This window comes from Nematostella vectensis, chromosome 1, assembly GCF_932526225.1.
Source record: "Nematostella vectensis chromosome 1, jaNemVect1.1, whole genome shotgun sequence".
Taxonomy (NCBI): domain Eukaryota; kingdom Metazoa; phylum Cnidaria; class Anthozoa; order Actiniaria; family Edwardsiidae; genus Nematostella; species Nematostella vectensis.
Genome location: NC_064034.1, coordinates 12089816 through 12113057, shown reverse-complemented (window position 1 = coordinate 12113057; position 23242 = coordinate 12089816). Strand labels below are relative to the sequence as shown.

At 41.4% G+C, this 23242-nt stretch overlaps 1 protein-coding gene across 1 annotated transcript in view; it reads right to left on the bottom strand.

Moving 5' to 3' along the window:
* LOC5517416 overlaps window positions 1-22008 on the bottom strand; it is a 62574-nt gene extending 40566 nt beyond the window's left edge. The window contains exons 1-28 of the mRNA XM_032387420.2: window positions 21881-22008; window positions 19822-19853; window positions 19340-19622; window positions 17911-18170; window positions 17446-17478; window positions 17041-17073; window positions 16674-16958; window positions 16306-16473; window positions 15536-15568; window positions 15165-15446; window positions 14177-14671; window positions 13629-13925; window positions 12929-13239; window positions 12115-12262; window positions 10976-11290; window positions 10283-10579; window positions 9756-10066; window positions 9398-9539; window positions 8732-9046; window positions 8156-8452; window positions 7776-8086; window positions 7286-7433; window positions 6561-6875; window positions 5944-6240; window positions 5542-5867; window positions 3471-3618; window positions 2235-2411; window positions 131-424 (exon numbers count right to left, since the gene is read on the bottom strand). Coding sequence (XP_032243311.2) covers window positions 131-424; window positions 2235-2411; window positions 3471-3618; window positions 5542-5867; window positions 5944-6240; window positions 6561-6875; window positions 7286-7433; window positions 7776-8086; window positions 8156-8452; window positions 8732-9046; window positions 9398-9539; window positions 9756-10066; window positions 10283-10579; window positions 10976-11290; window positions 12115-12262; window positions 12929-13239; window positions 13629-13925; window positions 14177-14671; window positions 15165-15446; window positions 15536-15568; window positions 16306-16473; window positions 16674-16958; window positions 17041-17073; window positions 17446-17478; window positions 17911-18170; window positions 19340-19622; window positions 19822-19853; window positions 21881-21924 — 6397 coding nt within the window. The 5' untranslated portion in view covers window positions 21925-22008. The remainder of the gene's footprint in view (window positions 1-130; window positions 425-2234; window positions 2412-3470; window positions 3619-5541; window positions 5868-5943; window positions 6241-6560; window positions 6876-7285; window positions 7434-7775; window positions 8087-8155; window positions 8453-8731; window positions 9047-9397; window positions 9540-9755; window positions 10067-10282; window positions 10580-10975; window positions 11291-12114; window positions 12263-12928; window positions 13240-13628; window positions 13926-14176; window positions 14672-15164; window positions 15447-15535; window positions 15569-16305; window positions 16474-16673; window positions 16959-17040; window positions 17074-17445; window positions 17479-17910; window positions 18171-19339; window positions 19623-19821; window positions 19854-21880) is intronic.
* Window positions 22009-23242: the final 1234 nt, after the last annotated feature.

Below are 23242 nucleotides of genomic sequence, written 5' to 3'. Positions count from 1 at the left end.
AACCTACAGATAGCTCTGAGTTTAAAATATAATTACAACACCTGAAAATTAGCTTATTTCGAGTATAAACCAACCAGATCCATTTTTTAAGTAGAAAACCTCTGACTTTTCATTAAGAAAGTACACTCACCTGGAGAGATCCGGTATACATCACTGGCCCAATGGCCTCCTTTATAGTTTCGGCATTGGTTATGCTTCCCATATTTCGAATATGTATTCGCAGCGTACTTTCCTGAGAAGCAATGGCCCCCTGCCTGCACGCCAAACACTCTAAAGCCTCTAGCATACGCCTTACGGAAGCAAGTGATGACAGAGTTTTTGCCTTTGAAGTTACCCAAATAAGCTGGAAGAGCTCTGACGTGGCGATCACGGAAGCATCCCATAAAATTGATGTGATGGTTGTAACGGGTACTTTGTGGTCCGCCTATCAATAAAATATCATAAATAAGGATGGAAATGCAAGTGCAGCCTTAAAAAGCTGATAGCTTATTAATAGATATTAATTTTTTAGTGCTAGTAGCATTTATTTTGAATGTATGTGTATTATAAGGGCACAAATAAACGAGAAGGAATTGAATAATTCAGAAGCACGCAAATTGAATATATTGAATAATAAAGAAGCACGCAAATGACTTTATCAAATACTATTGTTTGCATTTGCTGTAATAAAAATGTTAATGAATATTTCGTTCACTGTATTGATTGCGAGTTCTCGTATTATTGAAATTTTGTTTGTGTGCTATTGTTACGTATCAACGCGCAAATGAAAATTGATTTTTCATTTCTGGTTGTCGAATAATGTTAATGAATGTGAAGAAAATGCAATTGTGTGCACTCAATTATGCAAAGTTCGTTAATGTTTTTCCTCTTACTTCAAATGATTTTACTTTCGATTAAATGACAGTACATCGGCGTAAATGTTTGTAATTTTGGCTAATATATATGCGTATTTTTCGGTAATGAAAAGCAAAAGGTGTAATACGAGCACAAATTGATGGTTGCTTTTACATCAAAAATACCTATGAGCGTATTGGGAGGGTGTCCTAGAAGATCATGAAGTCTATTGGGGCATAATTAAGTGCTGTGCTTATGGATATTTGCAAGCAAAGGTGGATTCATGGTGACTTTTTTCTTGTTTGGCTTTGTGCCTGGATGAGAAAATAATTTTACAAAAAAACACCACAGCTCTTGTAAATGCTGTCTTTTCTGAAACCAAATTGATTTCAAAATTGTTTACATTGCTATTCTGGGTCTGTATGACCTGGAATTAATTTGTTTAGCCTTGGGGTGAAAAACGTCTGAATTTGGGGAGAGGAGTGTTCACTGGCCCTCCCCTCGTGTATTTCTCCCCGGATCTCCCGGAATGCTTTGCAATCCGTAATGTCTTCCAAGTTTTTCACAAGCTATCAAGGAGTTGACATTGTGTTTTGAGGCCATGGAAAAAGACCTGGAGGATCAGAATAAAGGTATCTATTTGTATCTTGAGCTGTGTTTGCTGATCTCTCTCCCTTGTGTGGTTTTTTAAGCATTCTGCTTTTTTTCCTTGTATGATATGCTATTTGTCAAAGAACCTGAGCTATTATTTGGCTAAAGAGTAGTTGCTATTACCTTGGTTGGATGCATATCTTCAAGACCATTTATCCCTTAGACTGATGCCTTAGTATCTTCATCTTGTTGTGTTTATTTTGCATTTATGAATTTTTTTGGGTTGTGGGTACTTTTCAAGGCCGGTATAGGACGGTTGAGGGGTCAATGTGTTTAAGTTAGTAGAAATAGAATTTCGCGGAGCTTAAATGTCGCTAAATTAAAGAGACCAATAAGTTATTTTAATTAAATTGTTCGCTATAGCTTATCGGTTGTGGCTAATTCCCCATCAGTATTCCCCATCCTAATTCCTTTGGCTTAAAATAAGCCACAGTGGCTCGTGCCCTCAAGATCCTAGCGCACACGGCCCCCCACTTGGGAAAAACGGTAATTTTTTTTTTAATTAAATTTAATGTCTTGTTATGACTCAACTATTCCCTTATAAAGAAAAGAAAACTCAGTACGGGGCTTGAACATGTCAATTTGGAGAGATAAAAAGAAAAAGTAGTAGCGCCATTGATAAAATTCCTGAACTAGTCATCACACGATAAAATGCCTTAGCTATTGCAGAAAATTGAATTGCAGATGAAACGAAAAAAAAATGTTTGCGATACTCTGATTTTAACAAACCAGCAAATATTTCTAGTTACCTTTCACACAACGCCGTTGGCATTGGCGCCTGGATCTGAAGCGATTGCCGTTGCCACCACAACCTCCATAATTGAAAGTCTGGCAGCGTCCAGTTCTCTTGTTGTAGAACCACATGACCATGCGTGCACGGCATCGACCGGGCCTGAGTGGGAGACTACACACATTCTTGTTGTTCCCTATATAAGCACGATCGATTAGCATGATAATGAAGAGGAAGAACAGGAAGAAGAGGAAGGAGAGCAAGGAGATGAAGGAGAGGAAGGAGAGGAAGGAGACGAAGGAGACGAAGGAGAGGAAGGAGAGGAAGGAGAGGAAGGAGAGGAAGGAGAGGAAGGGGAGGAAGGAGAGGAAGGAGAGGAAGGAGAGGAAGGAGAGGAAGGAGAGGAAGGAGAGGAAGGAGAGGAAGGAGAGGAAGGAGAGGAAGGAGAGGAAGGAGAGGAAGGAGAGGAAGGAGAGGAAGGAGGGGAAGGAGAGGAAGGAGAGGAAGGAGAGGAAGGAGCGGAAGGAGAGGAAGGAGGGGAAGGAGGGGAAGGAGGGGAAGGAGGGGAAGGAGGGGAAGGAGAGGAAGGGGAGGAAGGAGAGGAAGGAGAGGAAGGAGAGGAAGGAGAGGAAGGGGAGGAAGGAGAGGAAGGAGAGGAAGGGGAGGAAGGAGAGGAAGGAGAGGAAGGAGAGGAAGGGGAGGAAGGGGAGGAAGGGGAGGAAGGGGAGGAAGGGGAGGAAGGGGAGGAAGGGGAGGAAGGGGAGGAAGGAGAGGAAGGAGAGGAAGGAGAGGAAGGAGAGGAAAGAGAGGAAGGGGAGGAAGGGGAGGAAGGGGAGGAAGGGGAGGAAGGGGAGGAAGGAGAGGAAGGAGAGGAAGAAGAGGAAGAAGAGGAAGGAGAGGAAAGAGAAGGGAAACAGAAAGGTAAACAAAAACATGACCAACAAGGTGGGAAACGAAAGGATAACAAAAGGTGGGAGACAAAAAGATAACAAAAGATGGGAAACAAAAGGATAACAAAAGGTGGGAAACAAAAGGATAACAAAAGGTGGGAAACAAAAGGATAACATAAAATGGGAAACAAAAGGATAACAAAAGGTGGGAAACAAAAGGATAACAAAAGCTGGGAAACAAAAGGATAACAAAAGCTGGGAAACAAAAGGATAACAAAAGGTGGGAAACAAAAGGATAACAAAAGATGGGAAACAAAAGGATAACAAAAGATGGGAAACAAAAGGATAACAAAATCATTTCTTACCTCCTCCCCTACGACGTCCGTACAGCTCCACCCGCATGCTGATATGACCAAACCAAGACTTAGGGTGGATTCGAACATAGCGTGCAAATATAGGTGGTCTCAGGATACGAGGAACCACTGTCGTTCGGTCGTAATTTCCAGCGAATACCTGGAAATAAAATCAGGTTTTGAAATAATACGATAAAAAGCTGGCATGTACCAGTAGTAAAGAGGATCTTATTATTATTGAGAGGCATTGCGCCGTGGCCTCGGAAGAGAATCCTAAAATTCTTTAAATCAAAAACATCAAAGGGCTCTATGAGTTTTATCAAACAGTCTTCCTTGGCTCGACATGCAAACATTTAAATTACATTTAAATTACTCAACAACAGAAACAGGTACGTCCAATTTTTACGACTTAAAGAAACATTGTCAAAAATATCCACCTTTGTCATTGTTTTCATTAAATATCGGAAAGCACATCGTGTTAGATAGTTTATTAAAACACCTTTGCAGCCAGTAGGCTGAATTACGGCTATTTACATCTCTATAGATCAAAATAATGAAAAACTTATGATATATATTAAAACGATTAATTAATATATGTGTGTGTATATATATATATATATACACACACATATATTAACTACAAAATAGATATTAAAAATATGGGAAGTCCTTATACTGTTGATAGTTAATAACGAGAAGAATTTGCGATTAAAAAGCTCTGTTGTGCACGCTTGGTTTCGCACATAGGGACCCTGAACTTCCTGTTCTTTCTGAGTGTTATTGGGCACAGATTTTCCGGAGGAAGAAGACTGTGAAGCCTGTGATTCGGATCTAAAATCTCCTAAAAAAGGCGTAACGTTTGGTTATCTCTACGTATACTTAATGGCGGCAAACTCAAGGCTTCGCACGCCTCTGAATAACTCAGCGTGGGACTGATGATACGGAAAGCACGCTTTTGAAGTCTTTCCACTTTATCTGACAAATATATCGGGAGACTGTTGTGGAAGGTTTCGCAGGCATATTCTGCAACAGGTCGAATGCACGTAGTGTAAAAGCAACTGAGCTCTTCGGTGTCGATACGCGCACGTTTAAGTTGTCTTAGTAAGTATAACCTAGATGCTACTTTTCTGGTTACTTCAGAAATATGCGCATTCCATTTCAAATCATCAGAGATTGTTAGACCCAATAATTTAGCAGTTTTGACGGCTTCAATGTCCTTATTATTTATGACAACTGGCGAAAATGAGCGATCAGATTTCGCAAAGTTGATTTGCAGCTCTTTGCATTTTGCTTCGTTTAATTGAAAACGGTCCGCCTGAGTTGCCTGAACTAAGCCATCTACAGCTACTTGAATGTGACTACAGTCATTCTTGTGGGTTGTCTCGCTGATGGTGGTGTCGTCTACGTATTTCCACATATTAACGCCATCAACTTGAATGTCGTTAATCATCACCGCAAACAGCCAGGGGCCAAGCTTAGTCCCTGTGGTACACCGGCTGGAACTCTTCCCCACTCTGAGTAACAGGCTTGTGACAACTTAACTCTTTGAAACCGATCAGTGAGAAAATCCTTGATCCAAAGGCGAACCCACTCAGGCAAATCGAATCCCATCAATTTCATTAAAAACAACTTTTTTTTACCAAATTCAATCGGAAATATCGCATCGGCTTCCCAAAATCAGCCGACGCTAAAGGAAGCTATTTCACACTTGTAAAAAAATTTAATGTGTTTTTCAACTTCATCCACTATATTCTAACATGTTTTGACCAACAAACACTCACAAGTGATGTCTGTGTAGGAGTAGCAGAATCATGGATATAAACGAACACAAGGTTGAAATGGTAAGTCACACCTCAACAGAGTACTTTCACTGACTTTTCCAGTGTTAGCCCTTTGTTCTTCGATGGGCTAGTGCTTGAAACCTCAGGGAAACATTCAATTAACAAAACTCGTGTAAAACTTAATATTATTTGGTAGATCGTATTTGAAGTAGTACTGTATCTTTAAAATCTCACCCTGAAAAGAAAATAACCCTGGCATTTTAAGCCAGGTTTTTCAAAGCACTTTTCGGTACAAATCTCACCTTGAATCGTCCAAACGGTCGATAGGCCTTGAAATGACGTCCGTTATTTCCGTAAGACAATCTGTAGCTCGTTACCCATTGGTCAAAATTGTGTCGGCCTTGAGTCGCAATAGCATTAATAACAGCCTTGGCACCAAGGTCGATCTGCAGCCACTGGTGGTTATTGTTAGTTCGAGCTGACCAAGCAGGCTGTCTATGGCCTCTGTGTCTCGCGTGCAAACGCGCCAAGTAGGGGGCGTGGTTATTATCATAAGCAGACGAAGCCTTTATTGCTCTGTTAGGAATCCGCTTATTTTCCATACCGAGTGGTGATCTTGGCACTCCAGCTAAGGTAACAACATAAACACATTGTCACTGAATGCTAAAAACAAATCGACATATTTAAGGAAAAGGGGTACGTACCTCGTCTCAAAATGACATAAACGTCGTTAGCCCAGTTACCACCGGTCCCATGTGAACAGCCTCCGCGTCGACGATACATGGAGTAGCTGGTATGAGCCTTAGGGCCTGACCGACACTCGTTGTGCGCCTGCATGGAGAACACTCTGTAGCCGCGGCGGTTGGCTTGGTGGTAACAGCGCATGACAGCGTTGCGTCCACGGAATCTTCCGAGAAGAACAGGCAGAGCTCGTACGTGCTTATCACGATAACAGCCGATCCAGCCGAATGGTTTACCGTGCCATTTCCCAGGTGGCAGGACTAAAACAAATAAACAAATAAAAAATGATTAAAAAAAAACAGGCCAGCCTGTCGCAGCCTAGCACTAAAAGTAATTACAATGTTGGAGTGACCCCCGGAACCTCCCAGAGGGCAACTTTTCGAAAACGTAACATCTTCGTAGATCGCCAATGATAGGGAACGTGGCTGAAAACATGACTTCATGCTTATCCCAACCGATGGATTTCGATCTACTCACTTTCATAAGTTGAAAAAAGCAGAGACCTGAGCTAATTAGCCTGATAAGGTTAGTTTGGAGAAAAAAAAAGTATTCTTTTTTTATCTTTTGTCAACACACTTACGTGGCTTGATGCTATAAACATCGTTGGCCCATGGACCTCCCTTGTAGTGGCGGCAACTTGAGGATTTCCCATATTTGCGGAAGGTAGCATGAGCATTCCCACCAGAGAAACACTGCCCACCGTTCTGTACAGAGAACATCTTATAACCTCTTCTGGAAGCTAGGCGGTAGCATATCGCAATAACGTTGCTTTTGCCGTAAAAGTTCCCTAGATGGTGGGATAGTGCTCGTCTGCCATTATCTTGGAAGCACCCGATGTTGGTATAATGGTGGATGTAGGCGGTGTTTGGAGGCCTTGGGAGTGGACCAGGTCGTCCTGTTAACAGAAATAATTCACAAAAATTAGGTTAAATTACATAAATAATAAAATAATAAGTTAATACTGCCTTCTGCTAGCCAGGCCAACTAGGATTCTGAGATCAAGAAAGTCATCTACTGTAATTGATTAACAATAACTTTTAAAATGACAACTGTTTTTACTACTATAATTTTATTGTCATGGGTTAAATTACATTTCTTAAAATATTATAAAATCATAATACTAATGTCTTAAAGAGAGGATCTGGGTTAAGGTTGTGGCTATCAAAACGCCATGCGCGAACTGCATGACGGGAAGCGATATAGCACATTTACGCCGCAACTTTTCACTTATCAACGTAAGCACATACATCCTTCGTATATGTACATGTTTTTTCTCAAGCTTTGATATTTAAACAATCAACATACCTCCACCAATGCGTTTTCCATAGAGCTCAATCCTCATAGAAATGTGTTTATACCAGTTGCGAGGATTAATCCTCACATAGCGGGCTATGATTCGAGGTCTGAACACACGGTAGACAACCGTATGCTGGTCAGTATTTCCAGTGAATACCTAAGAAGAGTTTGACAACCCATCAGTTGAAAAATGAATCCTGTTTATACCAATAAACAATTGACACTGTTGACTATTTACTTACAAAATCCTGAATAATTAAAACGATTCAACTTATCTCCCAGCTTATTGAAGTTTTTAGGTTTACACTTCAAAGGAAAAAGGCGTTATCGGTTTTCATGTTTGCATGTTTCAGAAAAAGGGTAAAGAGTAGTGCATAACCTGTTTTGTAGGGGTGCGCAAAGAGCGACAGATAACTCAGCCTAAGCGAAGCCTTCTCCAAGGTAACGCTTCACTACCTCTTGCGATCAAGAGTCTGGGAACATCGAAGGTATTGCTCACCTTGCCAATGGTCTTCCAATTTTTGCCATTGACTCCATAGGACACCTTGTAACTCTCGACCCACTGCTTATGGTCCTGCCGACCTTGAGTGGCGATAATACGGACGATGGCAGTAGATCTCAGATCAATCTGGATCCACTGGCGACGGTTGTTGTGTCTTGCTGACCAAGCACCAGTCTTGCCTCTTCCCCTACGGATGTGCAGACGCGCCCTTTCAGGACCGTGGTTGGGGTCCCATTGAGAAGACGCGCTAATTGCATTATTGGGGATTTTACGACTCTCCATGCCGAGGGCTGGTCTTGCAATTCCAGCTGATGAAAAAGTAATATTTTATGTTTATGTACAGGAAGAATACAACAGTCGAGATAAAAAAAAAATACCTCGCTTTCGAATAAGGTAAACGTCGTTAGCCCAGTTACCGCCGGTCCAATGTGAACACCCTCCTCGCCGTCCCCAGGCGGAGTAAGAACTATGAGCCGTTGGGCCAGAACGACACTCGTTGTTCGCCTGCATGGAGAACACTCTGTAGCCGCGGCGGTTGGCTTGGTGGTAACAGCGCATGACGGCATTGCGTCCACGGAATCTTCCGAGAAGAACAGGCAGAGCTCGTACGTGCCTATCACGATAACAGCCCAGCCAACCAAAAGGCTTGCCGTGCCAGCTCTTAGGTGGATAAGCTATTAAGGAAGATGCATATAGATTAGTCCGTGATAGTGTCAACTCGTAAATGTACAATTTATCCACCTGCTCATATTGAAAGTGAAGGCATGTATGATTGTTAGACTAAAAACCTTATCTAGGATGGTGTAGACTCGATAGAGTCATTAAGAAGTTTTCACTCGCTTACATTAATAAACGGAGGCCAGACATGGCTGTCAGTAGAGATCGTAGCCATATATTCAGAACCTCATATGATAAACGAAGCATCGAATCAACACCACGAAACAGAGACTTACCCATATTGATGGTGTAGACGTCGTTAGCCCACGGTCCTCCCCTATAGTTTCGGCACTTGTTGTATTCACCGTACTTCCTATACGTAGCGTAAACCTCGGGCCCTGAGAAACAATGTCCGCCGTTCTGAAGGGCAAACATTCGGTATCCTCTCCTAAAGGCCAAGTTGAAGCACTGCCTGACGGCATCTTTCTTGCCGTAAAAAGTCCCAAGTACGACCGGCAAGGCTCTTCGGCCAGTGTCTCGGAAGCACCCGATATTTCTGTAGTGGTACACGAAGTGGGTCGGTCTAGGTCTAGGACGGGGACGTGGGCGAGCTTTATGAATAGAAAAAAGTTAATATCAAAAGCCTATCAGATGATATTAAATTATATTAGATTAAAGCGGCCGCATCGCCCTGTCATTTGCTTGGAAATGAAACATGCGGCCTAAACATGCGGCATGACTAGAATCGACAATGTTTTGTCTGGAATATATAAAAAAAAACTAATAGGCGACAAGGTCTGATTTTATTTCGACTTCATATAGAAGTCTTCATCAGGGTATTTGAATATTTTCCAGATCATAAGAAAATTGGCAACTATGCTCGTTTTCAAGATTTGATCTAACGAAAGCTTGCGATGCATCTTGGGCTGAAAATTTGGGAACTTTACATGAGAGAGTCATACCTGTTCGCCTTCCGTAGAGCTCGAACCTCATGGAGATATGACCGTGCCAAGAACGAGGGTAGATGCGGACAAACCGAGCAAATATCCTTGGCCTGAGTACGCGGACAGCTAGCGTGTTCCTGTCGAAATTTCCGGGGAACACCTGTGGAGGAAAACTTACATCAAATCAAAGACGATAACACTCAAAAGACGACAAATTTCAAAAGTAAAACTGTTATAAAAGCGATTCGATTAGGAATCTAAGTTACTGATACTCGAGTATCGCTCAGCATGAAACACAGTCAGCACTGCCACTTGTTCTACATGCAGCCCGTTTGTTTTTACAGCCGATACAATAAACCCTGGTCTCAAAGCTCACCCTTGGGTATCTCTTGAAGTGCCTGCCGTCGTTACTGTACCCCAGGGTGTAGCTTTTGACCCACTGGTCATAGTCCTGTCGTCCTTGCGTTGCGATGATCCGAACGAGTGCCCTCCTTGTAAGATCCACCTGAATCCACTGGTAGCGGTTGTTAAGTCTTGCTGACCACGCCCCTTTAAGATGACCCCGTTGTCTTGACCGCAATCGGGCGAGGCTTGCTCGGTGGTTGCCGTCAAACTGTGACGATGCGATGATAGCACTGTCGCGAACCTTACGATTGCCGATGCCGAGTTCATGTCTTGGGGTTCCAGCTAGAATTAATCAAATAAAAACAAGGATTGAGAATATGGGGGCTGTGGTTGCTAATTCCGAGTCCAACAGCAAATTGGGTCTCCAATTCCAGCCTTTTGCTGTTTGTAGTTTTTGTATATCTATACTATTTATAATCGAACCCGCAAGTAGCTTGTAATCTTAATAAGCTATAAAAGGATCTGAAAACATAGTGTGAGGAAAAACTGTCTGTTTACCCCGTCTCAGGATCACATAAACGTCGTTGGCCCAGCCGCCACCCATTCCTTGAGAACAGACTTCTCGTCGATTGTATACAGAGTAGCTGATATGAGCCGTGGGGCCAGACCGACACTCGTTGTGCGCCTGCATAGAGAACACTCTGAAGCCGCGGCGGTTGGCCTTGCGGTAACACCTTTCAACAGCGCCTCTTCCACGGAATCTTCCAAGGAGAAGTGGCAGAGCTCGGATGTGTTTATCGCGGTAACAGCCAACATGACCGAATTTCTTCCCGTGCCAAGGTCTTGGAGGCACAACTGCAACGATAATATCTGGTCAGTATCATTTGCAAACATGGCGTGGCCTCTATGAGCCAAAACGCGCTTTAGTAGTACTAAACCTCTGACCTTTTACTCTCGCGTTTTGCTGCGTGGCGTTTAAACCGTTCCACCGTTTTTGTGCTATATGGAAGAGGCTTAATGCAATCTTACAATTTTAATCACTCATCAGACTAATCACCACTATAAAATGTAGGCATGCCTTCACAAATATATCAAGACAAGGACAAAGTCGTTATCGAAGACTGACAAGCTTCGTATCTAATTAAATCAAGGGCTTGTCGCTTAGACAACACGAAGTATAAGAGCTTTTCATCAGGACTGACTACTCGTCCAATATTACATTTGTTGAACCAGGTCGCTGGTTGAACTTACGTGCACTGATACTGTAAACATCGTTAGCCCAAGGGCCTCCAAGGTTGCGCCGGCATTTCGTACTGGGTCCATAACTGTTGAATGTGTCATGAGCGTTACGACCAGAGAAGCAGTAGCCGCCCGCCTGTATCGAGAACATTCTGTAGCCCTTTTTGTACGCAAGATTGAAACACTTGTGGATGGCGCCCTTGGAGAACCGACCAAAGTAGTGCGGTAGAGCTCGGCGCCCTCTGTCGTTGAAGCAACCAACCCGGGTGTAGTGGTAGATGTAGTGTGTTGGTAATGGGCGTGGTAGAGGTGCTGGCAGAGGCAGTGCTAGAACGCATAGAAAAACAATGTCGGTGTTATGGTTCATGTATAAGATAAATCATCCTGTTTATATGCTCAGCGACCTTTGTGAGGTCACACAGGTCTATTTCGGTTCATTAAGTACTATTGTCATCGTCATTCGGTTTATGAATACAGAAGTTATCAGGCGCGTACCCAGGATTTGCTGAGAGGGGGGTGCGCAGTCATAGGTCTCATACAGAAAAAGCATAGTATTTAACGGTTCCTATATATAAAGTGACCCAGTTTTTGGCCTTCAACGGGGGTGCGCGCGCACTCTGCGCAACCCCCTGTGTATGCGCCTGGTCGTTGGGAACTGTGAATCCCTCGTCTTCTGGGTACGGACGTAGGATTCCTCACGTATTGGGAGACAATTGCCACTGTTACAATCTTCAGTCAGTGTTTTCATACTAGCTGATGATTGTAAATTACAAAGCACTAGTGTCCAAAGCAAAGGAACCTTTCACTTTCAAAGTCGCATCGTGCAACTTTACTTTGTCGGATTTAAAGCATGGTACAAATTTCCCCAAAATTTTAGGCTGGTTCGGTTAAATCTGACTCAATTTATAGAATTCAGTAATAATAACATCATTTCCTTGCTTTGTGGTTTGCATTATTCTGTTTCTCTCATTTCCCTGCCATGGAACATGAAACTGAACTGCTAAAACGAGGAGAGCAATAGCTCCAAATGCTGAGGGAACAAGCAGTTTCCATGCTTTCGGGTGAGAGAGAACGAGATTGTTTATACAAACATTGTCTATACTCGATCAAAAAGGGGCCCAGCAAACAATAACTCCAAATGAGCGCGTTACCTCCTCCAAATCGCTTCCCGTAGAGCTCGATCCTCATGGAGATGTGGCCATACCAGTCTTTGGGATAGAAGCGGATGAAGCGACAATAAATGCGTGGTCTTAAAACACGAGTGACCACGGTGTGGCGATCGTAGTTACCGGCGAATCTCTGTAAACATAACAAAGTTTAATACACCAAAAACTGATATTCGACGAAGCTTGATTTCGAGAGCGTTGATTCAGGCGTGGTCGAGATGGAGACATAGGAAGGCGCCTCAGGCGGCCGCCATTCAACTCATGCAGTACTCTAAACGATCTTAACTTGGTCACGCTTAATGAACTGGCATTTTCTAATCTAAACTTTATGACCTGTTACGCTAAAAGACCTGACATTTCTCAAACTGTCCTTTGTCACGCTAAATAAACTGTCCTTTGTCACGCTAAATTAACTGTCCTTTGTCAATCTAAACTTAATGACCTGTAACGCTAAACGACCTGACCCGTCTCACGCTAAACAACCTGATCTCTAACACGATAAACAACCTGACCCCTGTCACGCTAAGCAACTTGATCTCTGTCACGTTGAACATCCGACACTTCAACACTGAACGACCTGATTCTCACGATAAACGAGCTGCCCTAGTCACGCATACAAACATGAGCAGGACCGTACCTAGAAGGGTGTCAGGGGGGGGGGGGGGGGGTCAAATGCCCCATTAGGAGAGCAGGAATGTTATAAAAGACATACGAAAAAATAGCGTCTTTTTCCGAAGCAAATAAAATAAATACCTGAGGCTAAATACCTGACTCTTTTCACACCGAAAACACTACTCACCCGTGGGTATTTTTTAAACTTCCGTCCACCGTTGCTGTAGAAGATATCATAGCTCTCTACCCATTGGTCCAGATCCTGTCGCCCTTGGGTAGCGATCAACTTGATAACAGCTCTGCTTCTCAGGTCAACCTGGATCCACTGGTAACGGTTGTTGCGTCTCGCTGACCAAGCACCAGTCTTGCCTCTTCCACGATGGATGTGCAGACGCGCCCTTTCAGGACCGTGGTTGCGGTCCCATTGAGACGACGCGCGAATTGCATTGTTGGGGATTTTACGACTCTGCATGCCCAGGGCGGGTCTTGGGATACCCACTGCAAATAAGTAAGCCAAAGCTTAAATAACAGTGCAAACAACAACAGCAACAGAAATATCAACACAGCAATATCAACATAAAGTGAAAAGGGAGAAAATAATGACAAGATAACAATAGCAATAACGAAAGCGTCATCTATAACAGCAAGGCAACGGATTCACCAACAGCGAAAACAACTGTGAGGGACGAGAGGGAAAACAACAACAATAATAACAACAACATTAGCTACAAAACGGCAACGATAGAGTTATCGTTAAAATATATTATAAATTGGAAAGACGAGTATATACAAAAACACAATAAACGACATAAAAACATAGATAAAATAGAAATAGCAAATAAGCGAACTTGAAAAAAAAAATAGAACAAATATTTAACGTCCATTACCTCGTGAAAGAATAGCGTAGACGTCGTTACGCCAGCCACCGCCGGTCCCGTGTGAACAGCCTCCTCGTCGACCATACATGGAGTAGCTGGTATGAGCCTTAGGGCCTGACCGACACTCGTTGTGCGCCTGCATGGAGAACACTCTGTAGCCGCGGCGGTTTGCTTGGTGGTAACAGCGCATGACCGCATTACGTCCACGGAATCTTCCGAGAAGAACAGGCAGAGCTCGTACGTGCCTATCAAGATAGCATCCGAGCCAACCAAAAGGCTTGCCGTGCCATCTTTTAGGTGGCATGACTATCAGACAAGAAAATGTTTATAAGGACAAAGCCAACTTTATCCCGGCTTAGTCTTGAAGTAAGGCGGGATTCTTACTTTAATAATAATAATAATAATAATAATAATAATAATAATAATAATAATAATAATAATAATAATAATAATAATAATAATAATAATAATAATAATAATAATAATAATAATAATAATAATAATAATAATAATAATAATAATAATAAAATTTTTCTAAGAAACAAAAGAAAGATTACCTGTGTTAATGCTGTATACAGAATTGGCCCAATGTCCTCCTTTGTAGTTTCTGCACGTGTTGTGGTTACCGTACTTACGGTATGTGACGTGAGCGTTAGGGCCAGAGAAGCAATATCCTCCCGCTTGTACGGAGAACATGCGCCACCCGCGCCGTTGCGCTTGGCTGTAACACTTCTGAATGGCGTTTCTCTTGTAGTGGCCGAGATACTTGCTAAGCGCTCTGCTGGCTTTGTCTCTATAGCAACCCACATGAGTGAAGGGGTGGATGTAGGAGTACTGAGCGGGTCGGACAGGGCGTGGTGGGGGGCGGGGTCTGGGCTTCGGACGGTACCCTCTGCAGTACCCCCATTTCCTGTCCTTGTCATAATTATTAGTGAGGGAGCACCACGGTCCTCGTTTGCTGTTGACTCGAGTGCACGAGCTGTATCGCCTTCCACGGTATACAAATGGGAGCGCGCAGCAATCGCCCTTGGTAGTGCGTTTGCGACATTTGCCTACAGGACACAGCATATAAGAAATCACCCTGGCAGTACGTTTGCGACATTTGCGTACAGAACACAGCATTTATACGAAATCAACCTTTTTAGTACGTTTAGTATACTAAAATCCTTCTTGTTATCTGATAACATTTTTGATTTTACCCGTTTTTAGGTGGATTGCTTTTTGCAGTAAGGATGAAGACCAATCGATCTCAAAACAATGATTTTGCAATCAGCTGGGTCAACGAGAAATATGTAGAACTTGCACTTGCATTGCAAGTGGAGGAGGGGTGGGTTTTGAATTGTTATGTATTTTACACTGTTTTTCGTATTTTACATCTATGACCTCCCATCTATGACTTTCCCCTTCCCACTGCCTTCTCAGAGCAAGGAAAATTTAACTTGATTAGCTAAATCGCAATTAGATGGTCTTCAAATGATCGATGGTCTAAAAACTGTTTTATCACTGCAATACCAATAATACATACAACCAAATTATAACCCTCACCCGAAATCATGTAAACGTCGTTCGCCCAAGGTCCTCCCTTGCCGTTGCGACATCTGTTAGATTTTCCGTATTTCCTGTACGTGTGCTGTGCACGTGGTCCTGATGCACACCAGCCTCCGTTTTGAACACCAAACACACGGTATCCAAGGCGAGCGGCCACCAAAGCGCATCTACGAATTGCATTGCGTCTTCTTTGATAGTTTCCACGAATGAGCGCGAACTTGCCATCGAGTTGAGGGATCGCACGGCGACCAGTGTCTCGCCAGCAGCCAAGGTGTTGAACTAAAAAGGCGGTTATTTATTATTTATTTAATTCATTTAGAAGCACTTTAAACTTTAACAACTTTTTTTAGAAGTTGAATAAAACTTACCTCTGACACTTGGAGTCACAAAGAATGGACGGGCTGATAAGAGAGCAGAATGTTGAATTAAATAACTAAACGTGTGGTATGAAAAATAACCTCAGCTTTCCGCCCGGCGGCCGTATACAAAATAACATCTATCCGATATCCACCGTCTGTCTGTATATAAGCCGTCTCGAAAAGGTTTAAGCGTAATTTTTCGAAGCCAAAGAGCAATTAAACACAAATCTCCTTAAAAATTGTTAATTAGATGAAAAAGTTATCACTTTAAAACAAGATTTTAAATCGATTCACTTGATGGACAAGCAATGAAAATTTAATAAAATTGGGATCAAATGTTTGAAGAATGTTGCTATGTAGTAAGAATGAAAACACGATTACTACATTACTGCAAAAAATATGTAACGGCACTTGTGTGAATTCAACATTAGACTAAAATTAGTGCTTCTAGAGTATCGACTCTTGTGTGAATTCAAAATAATACTAAAGGTTAAATCTAGTGCTTATAGGGTATCGACTATTGTGTGAATTCAACATTAGACTAAAACTAGTGCTTATAAGGTATCGACTCTTGCGTGAATTCAAAATTAGAATAAAACTAGTGCTCCCTAGAGTATCGACTCTTGTGTGAATTCAGCATTAGACTAAAACTAGTGCTTCTAGGGTATCAGAGCGCTTGTGTGAATTCAACATTAGACTTGAAATAGTGCTTGTAGCGTATCAGAGTGCTTGTGTGAATTCAGCATTATACTTAAGGTAGGACTTGCTTTAGGACTTACCCGCTCCCCCTGCGCAATTGCCCCAGAGTTTATCGACGTCGTAGTTGGGAGTTATAGCACACCAGGGGCGGTTGTGCCGAGCTCGTGTGCAGCTGTTGTAGCGTTTGCCGCGGTACACGAACGGGAACACGCAGCAGTTACCCTTGGTTGTGCGCTTACGACAAGAGCCTTTAAATAAGGAACAATTGCAGTTTCAGTCGCCACCCGGTTACAAGAGGAACCCATTAATCCTTGTCCCCTTTTTGGGGTATGCACTCTAGATACCTCATTGGGATAAAGTCACTGAAATATAGGACGATAAACTGGATACTTTCAATGGCATTCCACGAAAAAAAAATGGAGAAACCAGCCAGCGGCCAGTAACATACCATGTAATTTGTAGACCTGGTTGGCCCAGGGTCCACCTTCGCCATCCTTTCTGCATCTATTGTATTCTCCATATCGTCTGTACGTGAGATGAGCTCTACTGCTAGTCGCACACCAGCCGCCATTTTGAACAGCGAACACGCGCCATCCGCGTCTAGCAGCCACAAGCGCGCATTTCTGGATCGCGTATCGTCGCCTGGGGTAACTGCCCTTGAGCAGCTTACTCTTGCCCTCCATTGGTGGAATGGCGCGGCGACCGGTGTCACGGAAGCATCCGATGCTGATGGCTGCAAAATTGCAATTTTTTTAGGGATCTATTATACGAGACAAGTATTAAACGAATTTAAGTTCATTAGTACGCAGCCTTACCAGTCAAGTGTGTTGTAATGTAGACCCTTTTTTCTAAAAATACACAGAAAAAATTATGTCAGTGTCCATGAAACAGACATCCTACGGTACCTTTCCACAGAAAAATAAAAAATGCGCGGATATAGATATCTCAATATTCATAACAAAATCAAAACTGAAAATGATAGTTAGGTCGGACATAGGAAAAGGGGAAGCTATCAAAATACAGTTCGACCCCAAAACGCAAAAAGAAAACACCTAAATACCTCGAGCTCGATAAGTAAATTAAATTCTCTATTTCCTAGATAATACTTTTGAGTCTTTTTTTACTAGGGATCGAATTCCCCGCTAACTTGAACTGTTGTATTTCGTTTTCTTCTAGGGTTCGAATGAGCGGGGAAGTCTTGGGATAAGATAAAGTCTTACTAGCACTTGGTCGCCTTGGAGGTCTCCCAGGCCCTGAGAAATAAATAATGACAATAAATATTTATAATAAACAAAATAAGCAACACATTCCATGGAAACAAAGGCTGGAAAAAAATGAAAACAAATTTGATACCAATAAAAAAGGGATCAAAAGAAGGGTTACAAATATGATGCAAACAAATGTAAAAATAATTTCAAAAAATAAAATAAAAAGAAAGATTGGTGTGTTTTACCCCCAAAAAAGAAAAGACCAGACTCACCACCCCCCCCCCCCCTTTGCTGTCAAAAGGTTGTTAATTGCCTACTAAAGGATCGTCAAATAGTATTCTATATTAAGTACATTTCACCAATTAAACCGTATTGTGTTTACCTTTTTGGCTTTTTGCGTAAAGTTTTTTTTTCAGACAGATCCGGCACCAGAGTTTACGTTTCTTATTAATTTCTTAAATAAAGTTGAACGCTTACCTTTGCAGGCGCGATATTTGATCTTGCCAATAATCTTGTGAAGATCTCGGAACCTAGCAGTGAGCACGTGATTACGATCGGTTGCCATCTGGTTCAACTCGCTTCGGCGGTATCCGCGTCCGATGCCAATAGCGAAGACCTCGATTCCCATACGTTTTACGCTACGCGACGCGCCGACCACGCTGTCTTGTGACTTGCCATCAGTCATAACAATTAGGACTTTACGGACGCCTCTACGCCGGTTGTGCTGGTACAAGTACCTTGAAGGTTGAGATAGTGATGTTATGCAGATGACGTGGTTTTTGGTTAGACACTAAGAGAACGAACAGTCTATTATCGTCACCACCATCGCCAGAATTATCATCGTCACATCTTTATCATTAGTAGCAATATTAGCATCATCACTGCCCCACCGAGTATTCCTGATCCCACCAACATTATTTTTACCACAAACAATCAACCAGCAACGACCACCAGCAACCTCACCCTCTACCACTTAATTGTCGAAGGCTTCGTCATCACCATCATTACGCCGTCGCTACCACCAACCCCATGATATCATCATCATTATCGTCGTCGTCATCGTCGTCAACATCATCATCATCACCATCATCATCACCATCATCATTATCATTATAATCACAATAACCAATATCATAATAACGTCATCATCATTATTAACATCATAATCACCAGTAACAATATCACGATAATCATCATCATCATCATCATCAATTCTGATTATCATGCAGTTTACAAATTCCTCAGTGCAGTGACGTGCTTTTATTAGGCCTTACCATTCAAAGCGATCTGAAGTTCAGCTTGCACGTAAAAAAAAAACTACTTAAAGCCAACAAATGTCTCCATATTCTTAGGACCCTTAGGAAAGCACAATTTAGTCAACTAGAAATAGACCATCCATTCTTCTCCCTGGTGTTGCCATGTATCACTTACGGATTATCCGTTTACGGGGCCTGCGACTCAGATCTAACTACTTTTCAGTCATTCTTAGATAGGTGTCATAAACGCCGGTTCGTATCAACACCTGTTTGTAAAAGAGATATACTTGCCAAGCAAGACTGTAAACTGTATGAAAAAGCTGTAGCCATTCCGAACCATCCTTTACGTTCTTACTAACCCGCTATAAAAGAAACCAAATACAATCTTCGTGGTACGCGCTATATAACACATAATGTAAAAACTGAACGCTTCAAGAACACTTTTACCAACAGAATTGCATTCACATATCTAATGTAACCATGACTATTAATGTCGTCGTGGTCATCATCCTCGTCACCGTCATCATCCTCGTCGCCGTCGCCGTCGCCGTCGCCGCCACCGCCACCGCCACCGCCACCGCCACCGCCACCGCCACCACCACCACCACCACCATCATCATCATCATCGACGAGATAAAAAATAGCTCTACCTTCGGGCATAGTTGATCGCAGCGCCAGTCCTGGTCCATCCGCCAGTGTAGCGAATTCGATTTACTCTGTGCTTCGTACTATGCTTGTTCCGATAACTTGTAAACCGGAAGATCCCGGAAGGCCTTGTGCTGTATCGCACTATACCGATACGCGTATTATGCGGACCAATGTGGAAAGAATTCACTAGTTTGTTGATGAAATTCAGGCACATTTTGAAGCGATTCGCTCTCACGCTGCCTGAAGCATCCAGGACAAAGCCGATGTCCAGGTTCGTCCGACATACTAGAAAGAAAAATGGCTGTTAGAGGGTGAGCTCGACATTAGGTGAGATTAGGTGAGAGGAGTTACGACTTAAGATACAGGAAAGAAATATAGTTATAGGTGTTGGAAGGTACTCAAATCGTCAGGACCGTGCACACGATTAGTGCGGGCATACCAAATAAGATAATATAATTTTGTTACATTTATGGCGTTAGCTTACCTCGTGCATCGGTACTTTCTGTTGCAATGAATCTAGGAATAAATTTGTCTGCATTAGCACAGGATGTTAAGCAAAGACACTACCCAAGTTAGATCTAACGTTATAGCGATTGCCATTTATTCTTCGAGGCTAGCGTTAGTCTACATAAAATAGCGTTTAGTACTTGCTATAAGTTAGCGTTTGACTAGATTGCAAAAGGCTAGTCGTTTACAAATGACTTTCAGAGTTAGCGCTTGCTATAGGCTAGCGATTAGAACTTTCTTTAAGCTAGCGTTTGATTGTTGCCATAGGCTAGCGTTTTATTTACATATGATTGTCCTAAGCGCTTGCAAAAGAGATAGCGTTAAGCGTTTAGCGCTTGCTAAATGCTAGCGTTTAGCACTTTCTATAAGCTAGCGTTTGATTGTTACCATAGGCTACATTTTTATTTCACATGATAGTATTTAGCGATTGCTATAACAGTTAATGTTTAGTGCTTGCTATATGCTATCGTTAAGCACTTGGTATATCATTATTATGAATGTTGTCGTTCTTGACACGAGTAGTGTTACCGTCTTTAGGAGGGTGCGCTTTTTCACATTAAAGACTTCTTTAACACCTTCCTTTGTAAAATAATCCTTTATCAAAAAGATCATGTAAAGATATTTCATGGTTGATTTATATTTTTAGGAACAAGCATTTCAAAATTCGGGTAAAGTTCTTTATTTTCTTTGTTTCTTATTTCCTTGAATATCAGAGTGCTAACAAACAAGAACAACATTCTAAAATAATGCAAACCTGTGAAGCTAACCACTATAGATATTCGGATGAGAAATTATTTATCAATGAGTTACTTAACTTTTGTTTTCACAAAAAAGACAGGTGATACAGTTTTCACAGAAGGTTAATAAGGTCATAAATAGAGATAACAAAGAAATGTTTTTATACTTCTTCCAATAAAAAAAAGTCTTCTATGACACTACCGGTACCAGGTTATTAGAAATTTAATCAACAAAAACTCGATGGGGACTCCTGATCTCTAATACAAAAATTGTTACATACATGTAGACAACAAGAAAAAATATATATTTTTCGTAACAATCTTGAAATACATTTATTTAAATGTGAAGGGATTCTTGAATAGTGGTGTTGTAGCTAATAGATACGAAAAAAATTCGCGAACATGTAATGAGAGCAAAATGGGAAAAACCTATATGGCTTTCCTAAGAACACTTTCTTTTGAAACATTCCGACCTTGAAATTTGAATGGAAGCCTAGTCGAAGTGCATGTAAAAGGTATATCACTTAATCGTTTTACTTGACGGTTGGATCGCAAATGATAGAGATGCGATGATAATCAGGGACTTGCAACGTTACTTTAACATGAACATGTAAGGAAACTAGAACGTATGACCAAATTTATTTTTAAGGCAACAACTTATGTCACCTGTAAACAAGAAATCAGCGATAATGAAATAAAATTTGATCATACAAAACAAAAAGAACAGTCAAAACGAAAAGGTTGTGAATGTGAAATTCCGTGCAAATTATATATCTGTGCCAGTGAAATTCTCGTATGTCATGGAGATCAGCGGTCTAGTATACCAGTCTACTAACTAGCAGGGGTGTCTACTTTAAACTCGATTAAACCCAGACTATATTCTTTAGCAACAAATAACAAAGGAATAAGAAAATAAATAGAAATCAACCTAGTTATTATCAGCTAACTTTCAATGGATGAACTTTAATAAAAAAACATATACACCATAGCACACTATCACATTCAGTGTGTCGTAATAAAAAAAAATGCACGGTATGGATTAGGAATAAGTATAACGTGGCGTTAATCCACGCAAGAGCGGTCGGCTCTCAAGTGAATGTTAGCGGGGAGTTCACTGCACCAAATGGGTCTTGAATTATGACTCGTCTTCTTGTACATTTCTTATACGGCAAAAGAATTAGCAATGAAGCCCATTTATAATTAAGCCTATTGAGTGAATCGGCTCATTTCATCGCTTCTACGTTTCAAAATCTTAAGGAACTTCAATTATGTTACAAAAAAAAGTAAAAAAGTACTTACGCCAAAAGAAGTACCCCGGCCCACAACAATGAAATCCGTCCCATGTTGAGAAGGATCAGGGCCTCTGACGTAGGAAATCACCGCGCTTTCCCTTAAATACCTCGCGGTAAGCCAATAGGAATGCATCTCATGGTTGGTGTAATAATGTTACAAATCATAAACAAGCGATGTTTACAAGAAAAAAAAAAGAAACGTCACAAGATGTTTTATGTTAACAAGCAGGTTTCTTCGTACGTCCTGAAGAGAAAAATGACATGTAATGAATAGTGTATTACGGTGAGGGTCAGAACAAATATACCGTTTTCGCAATTGTACTGTTGTATCCGTTAATTTCCGCCCTAATATCGTTAAACAGATCTCTTTTACGTACCCATGCTCAGAAAACGGAGGATAATGGCTTGATATTTCGAACGGAAGATATTAGAAACTTAAGGTAATTCCCTTGAAATAGTTATACTATCCAGAATATTTTTTAAACTTGGCATAAACAATATTGAAGTTAAGGGCTTTAAAAAAATGTAATACAAAAATTGGGGTACTCACAACAGAGGGGCGTTAGAGTTGACGCGTTTTTACTGATCGCGCGAGGAATTAACTTAAGCAGAGGAACATCTTATTTTTAAAAACTGTTGCATAACCCAGTTTAGAGGTGTTATGTGACCTAGGTTATGTAATCCATCATCTTTTAGTCACAGGAATTGTCGTCGATTTTCAGTTACTTTTGATATTCCAAACAAGTAAAATACAGCGCAATTATTACCTGCATATGTTTAGGCGAAGTTGAGAAAAATGTATTTTGTTTGGTGTTTGCCGCTCTAGTACTACGGCACTTAATTAATTAAAGGTATAAAAGGTTAAAAAACGGCAGTGGCGGAGGGTGGTTCAATTTATGAAAACTTTTACAAACTCAATTGTCTAGGGAGAAGCACCCTTAAATAGGGTGCTACTTTTGAATCGCGAAACCAACCCTGGATTCGCCCCTGAACTGGGTGTTGTCTTGTTAAAATAGAATATCTGGACGGAAAATGCCCGTTTTTAAAAGTGAGAGATATGAATTGCGCGAGAATGCGCTAAATCTTCTATTGTTCTTTATATATTTTTTCGTCGTTGCATTTTTTATTGTTTTCTTTATTATTTTAACTCTTTTTTTTCTACCCTACTGCCTTTGATTTTGCGTCCAAAGTATTTTAAAGAGCACAATATAGACGGCACTAAAGACATGTAAGAAAATAGCCTCTCTTATAACAAATCGATGTCTAAATCAAAAAGCAGTATATAAAAATCGCTCAACTTAGATAAAGCATATAAATATATGTAATAGCTTCTTCGATGTCTAAACGAAAAAACAGTATAAAGAAATCA